The sequence below is a fragment of the Phyllobates terribilis genome, unplaced genomic scaffold, assembly GCF_046119375.1.
Source record: "Phyllobates terribilis strain yellow unplaced genomic scaffold, ASM4611937v1 Scaffold_9__5_contigs__length_417890890, whole genome shotgun sequence".
Classification (NCBI taxonomy): domain Eukaryota; kingdom Metazoa; phylum Chordata; class Amphibia; order Anura; family Dendrobatidae; genus Phyllobates; species Phyllobates terribilis.
Window position 1 is genome coordinate 189134697 of NW_027362769.1, and position 16225 is coordinate 189150921.

The 16225-nt window shown below is 55.0% G+C and overlaps 1 protein-coding gene across 1 annotated transcript in view; it reads left to right on the plus strand.

The window, feature by feature from the left end:
* Positions 1-1621: 1621 nt before the first annotated feature.
* The window catches only part of LOC141161316 (kalirin-like), a 118582-nt gene continuing 103978 nt past the window's right edge, over positions 1622-16225 (plus strand). Inside the window, exon 1 of the mRNA XM_073646129.1 lies at positions 1622-1968. Coding sequence (XP_073502230.1) covers positions 1893-1968 — 76 coding nt within the window. The 5' untranslated portion in view covers positions 1622-1892. The remainder of the gene's footprint in view (positions 1969-16225) is intronic.

Here is a 16225-nt window from a genome sequence, read left to right on the forward strand (position 1 = left end):
AGGCAGGAGGAGGGGGCATTCCTGGTGATCTAGGGGTATAATAGTGCAGGAGCCCCCCAGGATGTGACAGTCACATGGTGGCAGGAGGAGGGGGCATTCCTGGTGATCTAGGGGTATAATAGTGCAGGAGCCCCCTAGGATGTGACAGTCACATGGAGGCAGGAGGAGGGGGCATTCCTGGTGATCTAGGAGTATAATAGTGCAGGAGCCCCCCAGGATGTGACAGTCACATGGTGGCAGGAGGAGGGGGCATTCCTGGTGATCTAGGGGTATAATAGTGCAGGGGCCCCCCAGGATGTGACAGTCACATGGTGGCAGGAGGAGGGGGCATTCCTGGTGATCTAGGGGTATAATAGTGCAGGAGCCCCCCAGGATGTGACAGTCACATGGTGGCAGGAGGAGGGGGCATTCCTGGTGATCTAGGGGTATAATAGTGCAGGAGCCCCCCAGGATGTGACAGTCACATGGTGGCAGGAGGAGGGGGCATTCCTGGTGATCTAGGGGTATAATAGTGCAGGAGCCCCCCAGGATGTGACAGTCACATGGTGGCAGGAGGAGGGGGCATTCCTGGTGATCTAGGGGTATAATAGTGCAGGAGCCCCCCAGGATGTGACAGTCACATGGTGGCAGGAGGAGGGGGCATTCCTGGTGATCTAGGGGTATAATAGTGCAGGAGCCCCCAGGATGTGACAGTCACATGGTGGCAGGAGGAGGGGGCATTCCTGGTGATGTAGGGGTATAATAGTGCAGGAGGCCCCAGGATGTGACAGTTACATGGTGGCAGGAGGAGGGGGCATTCCTGGTGATCTAGGGGTATAATAGTGCAGGAGCCCCCTAGGATGTGACAGTCACATGGAGGCAGGAGGAGGGGGCATTCCTGGTGATCTAGGGGTATAATAGTGCAGGAGCTCCCAGGATGTGACAGTCACATGGTGGCAGGAGGAGGGGGCATTCCTGGTGATCTAGGGGTATAATAGTGCAGGAGCCCCCCAGGATGTGACAGTCACATGGTGGCAGGAGGAGGGGGCATTCCTGGTGATCTAGGGGTATAATAGTGCAGGAGCCCCCCAGGATGTGACAGTCACATGGAGGCAGGAGGAGGGGGCATTCCTGGTGATCTAGGGGTATAATAGTGCAGGAGCCCCCCAGGATGTGACATTCACATGGTGGCAGGAGGAGGGGGCATTCCTGGTGATCTAGGGGTATAATAGTGCAGGAGCCCCCCAGGATGTGACAGTCACATGGTGGCAGGAGGAGGGGGCATTCCTGGTGATCTAGGAATATAATAGTGCAGGAGCCCCCCAGGATGTGACAGTCACATGGTGGCAGGAGGAGGGGGCATTCCTGGTGATCTAGGGGTATAATAGTGCAGGAGCCCCCAGGATGTGACAGTCACATGGTGGCAGGAGGAGGGGGCATTCCTGGTGATCTAGGAATATAATAGTGCAGGAGCCCCCCAGGATGTGACAGTCACATGGAGGCAGGAGGAGGGGGCATTCCTGGTGATCTAGGGGTATAATAGTGCAGGAGCTCCCAGGATGTGACAGTCACATGGTGGCAGGAGGAGGGGGCATTCCTGGTGATCTAGGGGTATAATAGTGCAGGAGCCCCCCAGGATGTGACAGTCACATGGTGGCAGGAGGAGGGGGCGCAGGATGTGAACAATAGGAGGAGGAGGCGGCGCAGTCTGGGGCTGAGCTCGGTCCGGGCGGCATTATTACAGCTGCACATTACACGGAGATGGAGCCGGGGAGCGCCGCTCAGTGACCGCACACACCGTGGAGCTCCCGGGAGGATCCAGCTCCCCGGCCCCGGCGCCCCCCGGAGGATCCAGCTCCCCGGCCCCGGCGCCCCTCGGAGGATCCAGCTCCCCGGCCCCGGCGACTGCTGCCATGAACGCGGCGGAGGGCTCGGAGGAAGGCGGCGGCGGCGGAACAGATTCGGAAGTGGACGCTTTCTTCCGGACAGGTAGGAGCCGAGCCTCGGGGCAGGGGACAAAGCTGTGGAGGCCCTGGGGGACATGGAGGGAGGCTGGGGGTCCTGTGTCCAAGAGAGGGCGCTGTATGGGCTTTATGAATGGACTACACCCCCTCCGCCCAGCCAGTGAATCACCACCCCCAACGGTACGGTGTATTCACAACCCCCAACGGTACGGTGTATTCACAACCCCCAACGGTGCGGTGTATTCACAACCCCCAACGGTACGGTGTATTCACAACCCCCAACGGTACGGTGTATTCACAACCCCCAACGGTACGGTGTATTCACAACCCCCAACGGTACGGTGTATTCACAACCCCCAACGGTGCGGTGTATTCACAACCCCCAACGGTGCGGTGTATTCACAACCCCCAACGGTACGGTACGGTGTATTCACAACCCCCAACGGTACGGTGTATTCACAACCCCCAACGGTGCGGTGTATTCACAACCCCCAACGGTACGGTACGGTGTATTCACAACCCCCAACGGTACGGTGTATTCACAACCCCCAACGGTGCGGTGTATTCACAACCCCCAGCGGTACGGTGTATTCACAGCCCCCAACGGTACGGTGTATTCACAGCCCCCAACGGTACGGTGTATTCACAACCCCCAACGGTACGGTGTATTCACAACCCCCAACGGTGCGGTGTATTCACAGCCCCCAACGGTACGGTGTATTCACAGCCCCCAACGGTACGGTGTATTCACAGCCCCCAACGGTACGGTGTATTCACAGCCCCCAACGGTACGGTGTATTCACAGCCCCCAACGGTACGGTGTATTCACAACCCCCAACGGTACGGTGTATTCACAACCCCCAACGGTACGGTGTATTCACAACCCCCAACGGTGCGGTGTATTCACAACCCCCAACGGTACGGTGTATTCACAGCCCCCAACGGTACGGTGTATTCACAGCCCCCAACGGTACGGTACGGTGTATTCACAGCCCCCAACGGTACGGTGTATTCACAGCCCCCAACGGTACGGTGTATTCACAACCCCCAACGGTACGGTGTATTCACAACCCCCAACGGTACGGTGTATTCACAGCCCCCTCAAACGGCGCGGTGTAGTCACAGCCCCCTCAAACGGCGCGGTGTATTCACAGCCCCCTCAAACGGCGCGGTGTATTCACAGCCCCCTCAAGCGGCGCGGTGTATTCACAGCCCCCTCAAGCGGCGCGGTGTATTCACAGCCCCCTCAAGCGGCGCGGTGTATGGTGAGCCCCTCAAGCGGCGCGGTGTATGGCGAGCCCCCCAACGGCGCGGTGTGTCGTGGCACCCCCAGCGCGCAGTGTGTTACGCCCAGATTGTAATGTATTCCTATCCCCCTTTCTGACAATACACTGTATCTGACACATCTTCCAGGACACCAGGACCATTATACCTCTATATGTTACCATACGGTATAAGCCTTTACCCCACAACACTGCCCCCTGTCAGTGATGGATGAAACTGGCTCCAGCCTGTCATATAATCCACACACTGAGGCCTGAGACTCCCATTGTAATGTCATGTCCGCTCATAGCTCCACTGTGTGCTGAGATGATTGTCCTTTCATACAAGGTATCGTTAGGTGCCCCTCCCCTCTATAGGAGGTATCTTTAGGTACCCCCCCCTATAGGAGGTATTGATAGGTGCCCCCCCCCCTATAGGAGGTATCGATAGGTGCCGCCCCCTCTATTGGAGGTATCGATAGGTGCCGCCCCCTCTATTGGAGGTATCGATAGGTGCCGCCCCCTCTATTGGAGGTATCGTTAGGTGTCCCTCCCCTCTATAGGAGGTATCTTTAGGTATCCCCCCCTATAGGAGGTATCGTTAGGTGCCGCCCCCTCTATAGTGTAGACTTGAGCTCGGGCCGGTTATCACTGGCAACAAGTCACCCACTGAGCGGCCATCTATTGTGAAAAGCAAATCAGGGCCATAACTCGTGCACCCGACCTGCGAACATAGTGTGAGCGCGCATGGGTCCTGTATACTGGTGACGAGCGGCACAGCAGGGGCCAGTCTGGGTCTGAACCTGTCGTCTCTGTATGAGGTGCCATAACATGGGTATGGGGGGCAGTGACGCATCACCCCGTGGTCGATCTCATGAGTCGCCGTTTTCTGACCAGTATCCTGATGTTTCTGGGGAGTCTGCGCCCCTCGCCCTGTGCGGCTCTCAGGGGGCGCACTCATATTGAGGGCTCGCTCACACTTGTGCATAAATCGGATGAGTGCAATCCAATAAAAAAAAAAAAAAGAGATTGCGCTCGCACCAATGTTCTTCTATGAGGTTGTGCAGATCTGAATGTTTTTCTTAGCTGTACTCAGCAGGCTGCGATTTCACTCCGAAATCTGATGGGTGTGAAAAAAAAATCGCATCTCATACGGAGCCTCGGAGGCGTCTGACATTTACCGATACAAGATGGGAAACTGTAAATGGTTAATAGCTGCTGAGAAAAAAACGGATTGTACAAGGATGACCAGTGAGAAAAAATAGTCCTGCGCCTGGATGACAATAGGACCGATTTATGTATTTTAGGCTGTGTGCCCACTATGCGTTTTTTAAGCGTTTCCGCAGCGGCCATTCCGCTAAAATCGCTTGGAAAGCGCTTGTCAACCCGCAGGCGGAAATGCATGTGAAGAACGTTTCATATCCGCATGCGCAATCCGCATGCGTTTTTTCTGCCAGGGAGATGCAGAAACGCTCAGGAAAAATCCGGAGCATTTCTGCATCGTGGGCACAGAGCCTTATACTCCACTGAGCCCTATACTGTGTTTAGGTCAATTCTCCTTGACCTTGGACGCCAGCAGTTAACGGTTATCTTGGTCGCTCTGGAGCTGGTCACCTTTCAACTGCTCTCCTGCCTCCATGTCATTACCGCTTGCATTCAACAGAATAGTGAGCGCAGCTCTGGAGGATAAGACACACAGTCACAGCAGAATAGTGAGTGCAGCTCTGGAGGTGACTGGAGGATAAGGCCTGATGTAACAGTTGAATTGTGAATACAGCTCTGGATGTCTTCCCTTTAGTATGTGTGGGTTGGGATTGGATTCCTCTGTTTAGTGGTGTAGTGTAGTCGGTGCCGTCATGTCCTACAGCTGTGATTATTGATGAACTGTCGGTCTCTGGTCTCTATAATATGGCGCCCGTCCTTCACTCCTGGGATCATTGGTTGGAGGCCTGAGATTCCCGGGGATGCATTTTATAATTTGGGTGAAGATTTGATTATTTCCTGCGATTCTCTGAATGTGAGGCGTCTGGATTGTTTTATGGCGTTTATCGTCAGTGGTGGCCGGTGATGTACAGGAGGCCACGTGGGCTGCTGACACCTGTGGGGAGATGTCCGCCCGTCCTCCACGTGTAGATAAAGCTGCTCCATAGCAAAACATCTTATCACAACTGTCTAATGGTAAAACTGCCTGATGCTTGTAGCAACCAATCACGGCGCAGCTTTAATGACACCAGAGCAGTTTAGGAGATGTAAGCTGAGCTCTGATTGGTCGCTATGGGCGACATCTCTGATAAATGAGGCCTTGTAGGATTTAATGCCGCTTGCTGTCAGTGACTGAGAACATTTTTCTTTACAAGAGGCTAAAATCCCGTCCTGACAGAATACGCGTCCTCACAGCGGAGGAATTGTTTCAGTGCAGCGATAATTATGGCGAAAAGGTGAGGAAGGAAAATTGTGAGTAGAAATTCAATATGGGATTTACTACACTGATACATTGTACCAAACCTTCAGCTGTAATAGCAAGATCAGTGAGTTTTTAGCATGAATATTTCCACTCACAGAAAGCAAGCAGAGATCTTGCAGCTGCTGAGGACTTGTTGCACAGGCTGTTTACATGGTGGCAGCATAACGTGGCACGTGGCCTGGCGGCTCGGTGGGTGCCGTGAGCAGCGGACTATAGATTGGTTTTGCAGTGGCTGCGTCCTCTCCGCCCGGCCGCTGATGAAGTGGAGGGTGAAGGGCAGAGAGCGATCAATAGATGCGCTGATTGTGAACCATCTGCAGGAGCCGCGCTCCCACCGCCTGTTGAGGGGACTCAATTGGCAGAAAGTATACGTACAGTGTTAATTGCCAGAGCCGCGTCTAGAAATGGCCGCCCTCCTGGCCTCCATGTATGTGACACATATGACAGGGCGTATATGATCGATGGCCGCCCTCCCGGCCTCCATGTATGTGACACGTATGACAGGGCGTATATGATCGATGGCCGCCCTCCCGGCCTCTGTGTATGTGACACGTATGACAGGGCGTATATGATCAATGGCCGCCCTCCCGGCCTCCGTGTATGTGACACGTATGACAGGGCGTATATGATCGATGGCCTCCCTCCCGGCCTCCATGTATGTGACACGTATGACAGGGCCTATATGATCGATGGCCGCCCTCCCGGCCTCCGTGTATGTGACACGTATGACAGGGCCTATATGATCGATGGCCGCCCTCCCGGCCTCCGTGTATGTGACACGTATGACAGGGCCTATATGATCGATGGCCGCCCTCCCGGCCTCCGTGTATGTGACACGTATGACAGGGCCTATATGATCGATGGCCTCCCTCCCGGCCTCCGTGTATGTGACACGTATGACAGGGCCTATATGATCGATGGCCTCCCTCCCGGCCTCTGTGTATGTGACACGTATGACAGGGCGTATATGATCGATGGCCTCCCTCCCGGCCTCCGTGTATGTGACACGTATGACAGGGCCTATATCATCGATGGCCGGCCTCCGTGTATGTGACACGTATGACAGGGCGTATATGATCGATGGCCTCCCTCCCGGCCTCCGTGTATGTGACACGTATGACAGGGCCTATATCATCGATGGCCGGCCTCTGTGTATGTGACACGTATGACAGGGCGTATATGATCGATGGCCGCCCTCCCGGCCTCTGTGTATGTGACACGTATGACAGGGCGTATATGATCGATGGCCTCCCTCCCGGCCTCCGTGTATGTGACACGTATGACAGGGCCTATATGATCGATGGCCTCCCTCCCGGCCTCCGTGTATGTGACACGTATGACAGGGCCTATATCATCGATGGCCGGCCTCCGTGTATGTGACACGTATGACAGGGCCTATATGATCGATGGCCGCCCTCCCGGCCTCTGTGTATGTGACACGTATGACAGGGCCTATATGATCGATGGCCTCCCTCCCGGCCTCTGTGTATGTGACACGTATGACAGGGCCTATATGATCGATGGCCTCCCTCCCGGCCTCTGTGTATGTGACACGTATGACAGGGCCTATATGATCGATGGCCTCCCTCCCGGCCTCTGTGTATGTGACACGTATGACAGGGCGTATATGATCGATGGCCTCCCTCCCGGCCTCCATGTATGTGACACGTATGACAGGGCGTATATGATCGATGGCCGCCCTCCCGGCCTCTGTGTATGTGACACGTATGACAGGGCCTATATGATCGATGGCCGCCCTCCCGGCCTCCGTGTATGTGACACGTATGACAGGGCCTATATGATCGATGGCCTCCCTCCCGGCCTCCGTGTATGTGACACGTATGACAGGGCCTATATCATCGATGGCCGGCCTCCGTGTATGTGACACGTATGACAGGGCCTATATGATCGATGGCCGCCCTCCCGGCCTCTGTGCATGTGACACGTATGACAGGGCGTATATGATCGATGGCCTCCCTCCCGGCCTCCGTGTATGTGACACGTATGACAGGGCCTATATGATCGATGGCCTCCCTCCCGGCCTCTGTGTATGTGACACGTATGACAGGGCGTATATGATCGATGGCCTCCCTCCCGGCCTCCGTGTATGTGACACGTATGACAGGGCCTATATCATCGATGGCCGGCCTCCGTGTATGTGACACGTATGACAGGGCCTATATGATCGATGGCCGGCCTCCGTGTATGTGACACGTATGACAGGGTGTATATGATCAATGGCCTCCCTCCCGGCCTCCGTGCATGTGACACGTATGACAGGGCCTATATGATCGATGGCCTCCCTCCCGGCCTCCGTGTATGTGACACGTATGACAGGGCGTATATGATCGATGGCCTCCCTCCCGGCCTCCGTGTATGTGACACGTATGACAGGGCGTATATGATCGATGGCCTCCCTCCCGGCCTCCGTGTATGTGACACGTATGACAGGGCCTATATGATCGATGGCCTCCCTCCCGGCCTCTGTGTATGTGACACGTATGACAGGGCCTATATGATCGATGGCCTCCCTCCCGGCCTCTGTGTATGTGACACGTATGACAGGGCGTATATGATCGATGGCCTCCCTCCCGGCCTCCGTGTATGTGACACGTATGACAGGGCCTATATCATCGATGGCCGGCCTCCGTGTATGTGACACGTATGACAGGGCCTATATGATCGATGGCCGGCCTCCGTGTATGTGACACGTATGACAGGGTGTTTATGATCAATGGCCTCCCTCCCGGCCTCCGTGCATGTGACACGTATGACAGGGCCTATATGATCGATGGCCTCCCTCCCGGCCTCCGTGTATGTGACACGTATGACAGAGCCTATATGATCGATGGCCTCCCTCCCGGCCTCCGTGTATGTGACACGTATGACAGGGCCTATATGATCGATGGCCGGCCTCCGTGTATGTGACACGTATGACAGGGTGTATATGATCAATGGCCTCCCTCCCGGCCTCCGTGCATGTGACACGTATGACAGGGCCTATATGATCGATGGCCTCCCTCCCGGCCTCCGTGCATGTGACACGTATGACAGGGCCTATATGATCGATGGCCTCCCTCCCGGCCTCCGTGTATGTGACACGTATGACAGGGCCTATATGATCGATGGCCGGCCTCCGTGCATGTGACACGTATGACAGGGCCTATATGATCGATGGCCTCCCTCCCGGCCTCCGTGTATGTGACACGTATGACAGGGCCTATATGATCGATGGCCTCCCTCCCGGCCTCCGTGTATGTGACACGTATGACAGGGCCTATATCATCGATGGCCTCCCTCCCGGCCTCCGTGCATGCGACACGTATGACATGGCGTATATGATCGATGGCCTCCCTCCCGGCCTCCGTGTATGTGACACGTATGACAGGGCCTATATGATCGATGGCCGGCCTCCGTGTATGTGACACGTATGACAGGGCCTATATCATCGATGGCCTCCCTCCCGGCCTCCGTGCATGCGACACGTATGACAGGGTGTATATGATCAATGGCCGCCCTCCCGGCCTCCGTGCATGTGACACGTATGACAGGGCCTATATCATCGATGGCCGGCCTCCGTGTATGTGACACGTATGACGCGGCCGCCCGCTCTGCTTCCACTGATGATCTGCGATTGGTTTCGATGGTTGCCATGGTTACATGGTACGTTCTCGCTCCCTATGTTAAGGCTGCGGGCTCCGTCCACGTTCTGATGCTGACGACATAACATAAGAAATATGGAGCCGCTGGAGGGAGACCAGCAGGGACTGAATGTCAGGGGTTGTCTGGTGGGCCACAGCCGTCCTGGGGGTCCTGTGAACAGGGGGAGCGGCTCTGTGTCCTCCACATGTGGCAGAAATCTTCTGTACCTTTACATTTAGATCCTGCGGATATGTGATGGATACGTGACCACCATGGCGTTCCGCGCGTCCCGTGACTGGTCATCGTCCTTAGCGATCAGTGGTCGGCCGCTTCCATGGACCAGTCTGATGTCCGTCTTATCGTGGAGCGTTCTTTACTCCGATGGCGGGCTTATTGTCAGTCGCTCAGACACGTGCGTGATAATGATGGCGGTAATTGTCCTTACACTCCGGTTACAGAATCCCAGATACTCCATGTAAAAACCGTCCTGCGACACTTCTGTGGAGTCGGTGGGACACAATCAGTGACGGTGGCCCCCGGGGTGTGAGCCCTCCGCTCGGGGTTTGGATGGTTGTGTCCATCCTTGTCCTGGCCGGCGCTGCGGGCAGTCACGTGTCTTCCGCTCCTCAGGCCGCGCTTTTCTTGACCTTGTGTGACCTTGGAGACCTGACGCCATTATTCACCTGTATCATACCGATCTTAATCCTGACAGATCAGGTACAAACTGCGTGCGGATCTGAATCTGTGCTGGGGCCCCGTATTGGGCTCCTCGTACACGTGGTCACTTTTGTACTTTTTTTAAGTCTGTGCTGGTGGTGTCCGCTGATCCTGGGGGGTCTTCTAGGGGTCCATCTGTCCAGACCCTGCGGGTCTCTGGTAATTAAAGGTCTGTGCTGCTCTCGGGGGCCGAGCAGATGACAGATGCGGCAGAGCTGGGCCGTGCTGAGGATATCCTGTTACCTTCTAACAAATGTTGAGGACCCTGCAGATGACAGGGAGACCCCCACACTCGCTGCAGGACTCGTATGTCCGCGACAGAAATAGCCGCGTCAATCTGCCGGCACCACATCAGACTACGGATCGTACACCACACGCGGCCAAATGGTGGACGCAGGACACGGCAACAGCTGCCACCTGACAATGGGATTTACCAGATTAGTGCTCATCTGTTATTGGTACGGCACTAGACACAGTGTATCATCACTCCCATCATCTCCGTGTCATAGCCAGCAGGACCGCTACATCCGCTTGGGTGATAGTCTTTGTGAGATATGACCCCTCCGCCCCATCAGTAAGTCTTGGACAACCATTACCCTGTTGCTAGTTCACCATTTTTCCTCCCTTGGTTAATTTTGGTCAGTATTAACCGCTGTGTATGGGGACACCCCACAGAACCCACCGTATTTTCCGGGAACTCCCCACAAGAAATCTGTCTTGTACTGGGGAAACGGCTGTACACGGGGAACACCCCACAATGCTCGCCTTATACCAGAGCCTCCAGATTTAACGTATTCGGTAGACACCACAAACCGTACAATAACGCACGTGCCGCAGCCGCTTGTCCGATAGAAGTGATTGCTGATTGTGCAGATGAGCAGGTACCTCGCTCTGAGCGCCCCCCGGAGGAGTCCTGAGCGCCCCCCGGAGGAGTCCTGAGCGCCCCCTGGAGGAGTCCTGACCCTCGTTGCTGCCTTCTCTGTACAGTTTTGATTACAGTTTACGAACTTGGCGCAATAAACGTAATCTCCCGCCATATGTAAGGACGTGTCGTATTACACCCGCAGCATGTGGGCTTCGTGTGGCGTCACAGGCTCGTCTGTGGATCCGGCTGTTTTCTGCTATGGGGAGGGGAACCTGTGGTGAGGACTCTCATGGAGGAGGCGATGCTGAGGTACATTGTGCCTGCTGGGTCTTGGTGTGCAGGCACTGTGGAGATCCGTGGCTGATAATGCTCCATGTGACATTGAGCGGCTGATGCCTCCTGTCCTGCAGACGTCTGCTCTCAGGACGCGGCTCCCGGCCTCTCGCCCAGCTTTTATATAGGATGCTGGTGGAGTAGCAAGAAGATGATTGGATGCAAAGAGTTAATGTGTTCAGTAATGGCCGGAGAGGCTCAAACCACTGGGAAGACTAAATTAATGTCCAGCACTTAGAGGCCTGAAGACCAAAGCAGAAGTGGAGGAGGACGAAGATACAGGGAGGAGGAGGGGGATGGAGGAGAGGGATGAAGATGAGGGAGGAAAGGGGATGGACGAGGGGAGTGAAAATGGGAGGAAGATGGAGACGGGGACGAAGATGGAGGAAAAGAGATGGAGGAAGGGGACAAAAATAAAAGACGAAAAGGGATGGAAGAGGGGATTGAAGATGGATGAAGGAAGCAACGAAGATGGAGTGAAGATGGGAGGAAAACTAAGATGGGGAAGGGGACAAAGATGAAGGAAAAGGGATCGGAGGAAGACTAAGATGGGAAAGGGGACAAAGATGAAGGAAAAGGGATGGGAGGAAGACTAAGATGGGGAAGGAGACAAAGATGAAGGAAAAAGGATGGGAGGAAGACTGAGATGGAGGAGGGGGTTGAAGATGGAGGAAAAGGGATGGGAGGAAGACTAAGATGGGGGAGGGGGTTGAAGATGGAGGAAAAGGGGTGGAGGAGGGGGTTGAAGGTGGTGGTGGAGGAGGAGAACGAAGATGGAGATGGAGGAGAAGGGGTGGAGGAAGATGGCAACGAAGATAGAGATGAAGGAGACGGGGCGAAGGAGGGTGACGGGGACCAAGATGTTGGAGGAGGGGAACGAAGATGTTGGAGGAGGGGAACGAAGATGGTGGAGGAGGGTTGGAGGAGGGGAACGAAGATGGTGGAGGAGGGTTGGAGGAGGGGAACGAAGATGGTGGAGGAGGGGGAACGAAGATGGTGGCGGGATTATATTATGGGAGGGTTGGATGGGGAAATGGTAGAATTGCTGTTGGGTGTACTTTATTGTTTTGCAGCCAACCCCTTTATTGCTCCAGTAATTCTCACATATAAAATGAGGCATATGTAGAATTCGTCTGGATTATTGAGAATGGGTCTCCAGATTTTCAATGCCTAAACTGATGGCGTAGGACTTGTTATTAGTTCTCTAGACCTGCTTTTGCTAAAATTGTATATTGCACATTCTGACAGGAAAGGGAGTTTTAGATCAGCGCACGGTATATGTGAAGAGTCATGGGGGCGGAGCTGGAGGGATGATGAGTCCTGGTTCTTGGCACTCATCATCTCTTATTGCTTGTACTCTCCGGGGAGTACGATATGGGCTCTAGGCGTAGGACGTGGGCTCCGGTTGTACGCTTTCCTTTTGACGGGGTCCTCTTGGTTCTGCGACATCATGCCGGTGCCAGCTTACTTCCGGTTTACCTTGCTCCTGATGATGGCATCTATTTTGGGAATGTCTCGGCCATTAGCTGTGACCCCGGGGTGCAGGAGGAGATCACCGAGGCCTTGTATCTCGCTGCAGCTGTCATGGAGTCCGCTGCTGACTGACGTCTTGGATGACAGCGTGCAGTTGGCGGTTGTGGGGGCGCAGGATGGCGTGGCGCCATCTATGGATGTGATTACCCAGCTGCTTCTCAGTGTAAATAGGGGCCGCCGGTGTCGCCCAATCACCTGCGCTCTCATCTAGTCATCTGTTTCAGTGGTACGTGGAGTGGTGGCTATACTGGATGGATGTCACCCAGCTTTCCTGGACTCTGATGGGCGGCCGTGGCATTTTGTGGTTATTTTTCCTCCGTTCACAGAGGGATCACTTTCTCCTTTCATTGTCGTAAATCGCCCTGAACCACAGAAATCAGTGTAATGGCTGCTCAGTTCTCAGTGACTGGTTCCAGCCACAAAACGCAAAGTAGAGAAAGCGGCCATTTAATGCGAGCGCTCAGCCGTGTAACGCAGCCCGCAGCTCCCCTGCCGCTTGCTCGCTGCTGATCCATTATTCACAGGCCACCATCTACCCCGACTGCAGTGACATGATCCCCCCAGTAGAGGGAGCGGTGCTGTTCCGATCTGATCGCCATGACCCCCCCCGCAGTCGGGACAATGGCCGTGGAGTGTCAGCTGCCACAATGGGACGCAGCCGCCTGCCAGATGGCTAATTGGATGTGATAAACCACTGCAGCCGTCACCAGATGAAGTGTCCTGCAGGGAGCGCCGTCCTCACGATTGTTGGAGGCGGTCGGTCACATGATGCCGGATAGACAGTCAATTGGGCACAGAGCCGAATGGGGAGGGGGTGCTGTTGGCCTGCGGTGTCACTACTATATGCTGGGAACTACAAGTGTCAGCAACCCCTACTCTTCCAAGACCTCACACGTAAACCCCAGTAACGGATTTCCATATCCTTCACTGTCTGACCAGCACCTACAGATCTGCTCATCCTGAGCCTCCTGGTTCATGAATGTAGTGACTGACAGAAGTATGGAGGGAGCTGGTGGGGAGCGATCCCGGTGTTCAGTGTCCCCGCTGCTGTGTGTTTGTGGTGTGAGATGATTATTGATCAGTGCCCCAGAAAGCGGGCACCTGCAGATGGAGCCGAAATCCTCCGTGTTCACAGCTCCACCCAATATACCTGCAGAATAATCTGTAGTGGGGTGTGCGGCCCTGCGATACCGCAGTCCGGGGGCGGCACGCCGCTGTATGGCGGGCGGCGCCGCACTCACTAGGCCTAAAGACAATCTGTCGCCCATCGCAACCAACCAGAGCGCAGCTTTCATTTCTAGACCTGCTCAGGTAAAGTGAAAGCTGCACTGTGATTGGTTGCCGCGTATGACATAGACCGCTAGGTGCAGAGAAATTCAGCCCGTGAGCTGAGATTTTAGGACCCTCCGCCCCCCGCTGTGAAGACCCCTCTGTGCTGTATATGGCGGAGCAGATGATGGCACTGAGCTGCTGTGGATTGTCTGCACTGATACACTGTAGCTAACCCTCAGCTTTGCGCAGGACCAGGGCTGTACCAATATTAGCAGATGTTACCAAGAAGGTCTCAATTCACTGTCAGCAAGCAGAGATATTGGAAATAGTACAGCGGACTGGCCAAGTTCTTACATAGGACTGGGCCCTTGTTTACTTGGGACTGAACCTATATTTAAATCACACTAGCTATTTATTTACATAGGACTGTGCTGGGCCTTGCATAGGACTTTCATAGAACTGTTTCTTGCTTACATCTCGTACCTGGTATCTTCTGTCCGGCATCTCGCTGTTTGTAGAGTTAATTTCTGTCCTCATTTGCTTACGGCTGTAATTCCTGACTCCATGACAGCTGCGTCCATCACAGATTTCCTGTAGATATAATATATTGATCTAATGTGACAGCGGAGACAAGCGGTCAATAACACACGGGCGCCGGCGCCGGAGATCACTCGCATCTCATTATCCTGGAAGAATGAGGATCGTTAACTTCTACAGAAGGCGGAATGTACAGACGGCGGAGAACGGAGGAGGAACCGGAGCCGAGTACACAGTATGGAGGTGTGAGGACTACAGCGGAGGAGGAGCCGGAGCCGAGTATATAGTATGGAGGTGTGAGGACTACAGCGGAGGGGGAACCGGAGCCGAGTACACAGTATGGAGGTGTGAGGACTACAGCGGAGGAGGAGCCGGAGCCGAGTATATAGTATGGAGGTGTGAGGACTACAGCGGAGGAGGAGCCGGAGCCGAGTATATAGTATGGAGGTGTGAGGACTACAGCGGAGGAGGAGCCGGAGCCGAGTATATAGTGTGGAGGTGTGAGGACTACAGCGGAGGAGGAGCCGGAGCCGAGTACACAGTATGGAGGTGTGAGGACTACAGCGGAGGAGGAGCCGGAGCCGAGTATATAGTATGGAGGTGTGAGGACTACAGCGGAGGAGGAGCCGGAGCCGAGTATATAGTATGGAGGTGTGAGGACTACAGCGGAGGAGGAACCGGAGCCGAGTATATAGTGTGGAGGTGTGAGGACTACAGCGGAGGAGGAACCGGAGCCGAGTATATAGTATGGAGGTGTGAGGACTACAGCGGAGGAGGAACCGGAGCCGAGTATATAGTATGGAGGTGTGAGGACTACAGCGGAGGAGGAGCCGGAGCTGAGTATATAGTGTGGAGGTGTGAGGACTACAGCGGAGGAGGAGCCGGAGCCGAGTATATAGTATGGAGGTGTGAGGACTACAGCGGAGGAGGAACCGGAGCCGAGTATATAGTATGGAGGTGTGAGGACTACAGCGGAGGAGGAACCGGAGCCGAGTATATAGTATGGAGGTGTGAGGACTACAGCGGAGGAGGAACCGGAGCCGAGTACACAGTATGGAGGTGTGAGGACTACTGCGGAGGAGGAACCGGAGCCGAGTATATAGTATGGAGGTGTGAGGACTACAGCGGAGGAGGAGCCGGAGCCGAGTATATAGTATGGAGGTGTGAGGACTACAGCGGAGGAGGAACCGGAGCCGAGTATATAGTTTGGAGGTGTGAGGACTACAGCGGAGGAGGAACCGGAGCCGAGTATATAGTATGGCGGTGTGAGGACTACAGCGGAGGAGGAGCCGGAGCCGAGTATATAGTATGGAGGTGTGAGGACTACAGCGGAGGAGGAGCCGGAGCCGAGTACACAGTATGGAGGTGTGAGGACTAGAGCGGAGGAGGAGCCGGAGCCGAGTATATAGTATGGAGGTGTGAGGACTACAGCGGAGGAGGAGCCGGAGCCGAGTATATAGTATGGAGGTGTGAGGACTAGAGCGGAGGAGGAGCCGGAGCCGAGTACACAGTATGGAGGTGTGAGGACTAGAGCGGAGGAGGAGCCGGAGCCGAGTATATAGTATGGAGGTGTGAGGACTACAGCGGAGGAGGAACCGAAGCCGAGTACACAGTATGGAGGTGTGAGGACTACAGCGGAGGGGGAGCCGGAGCAGAG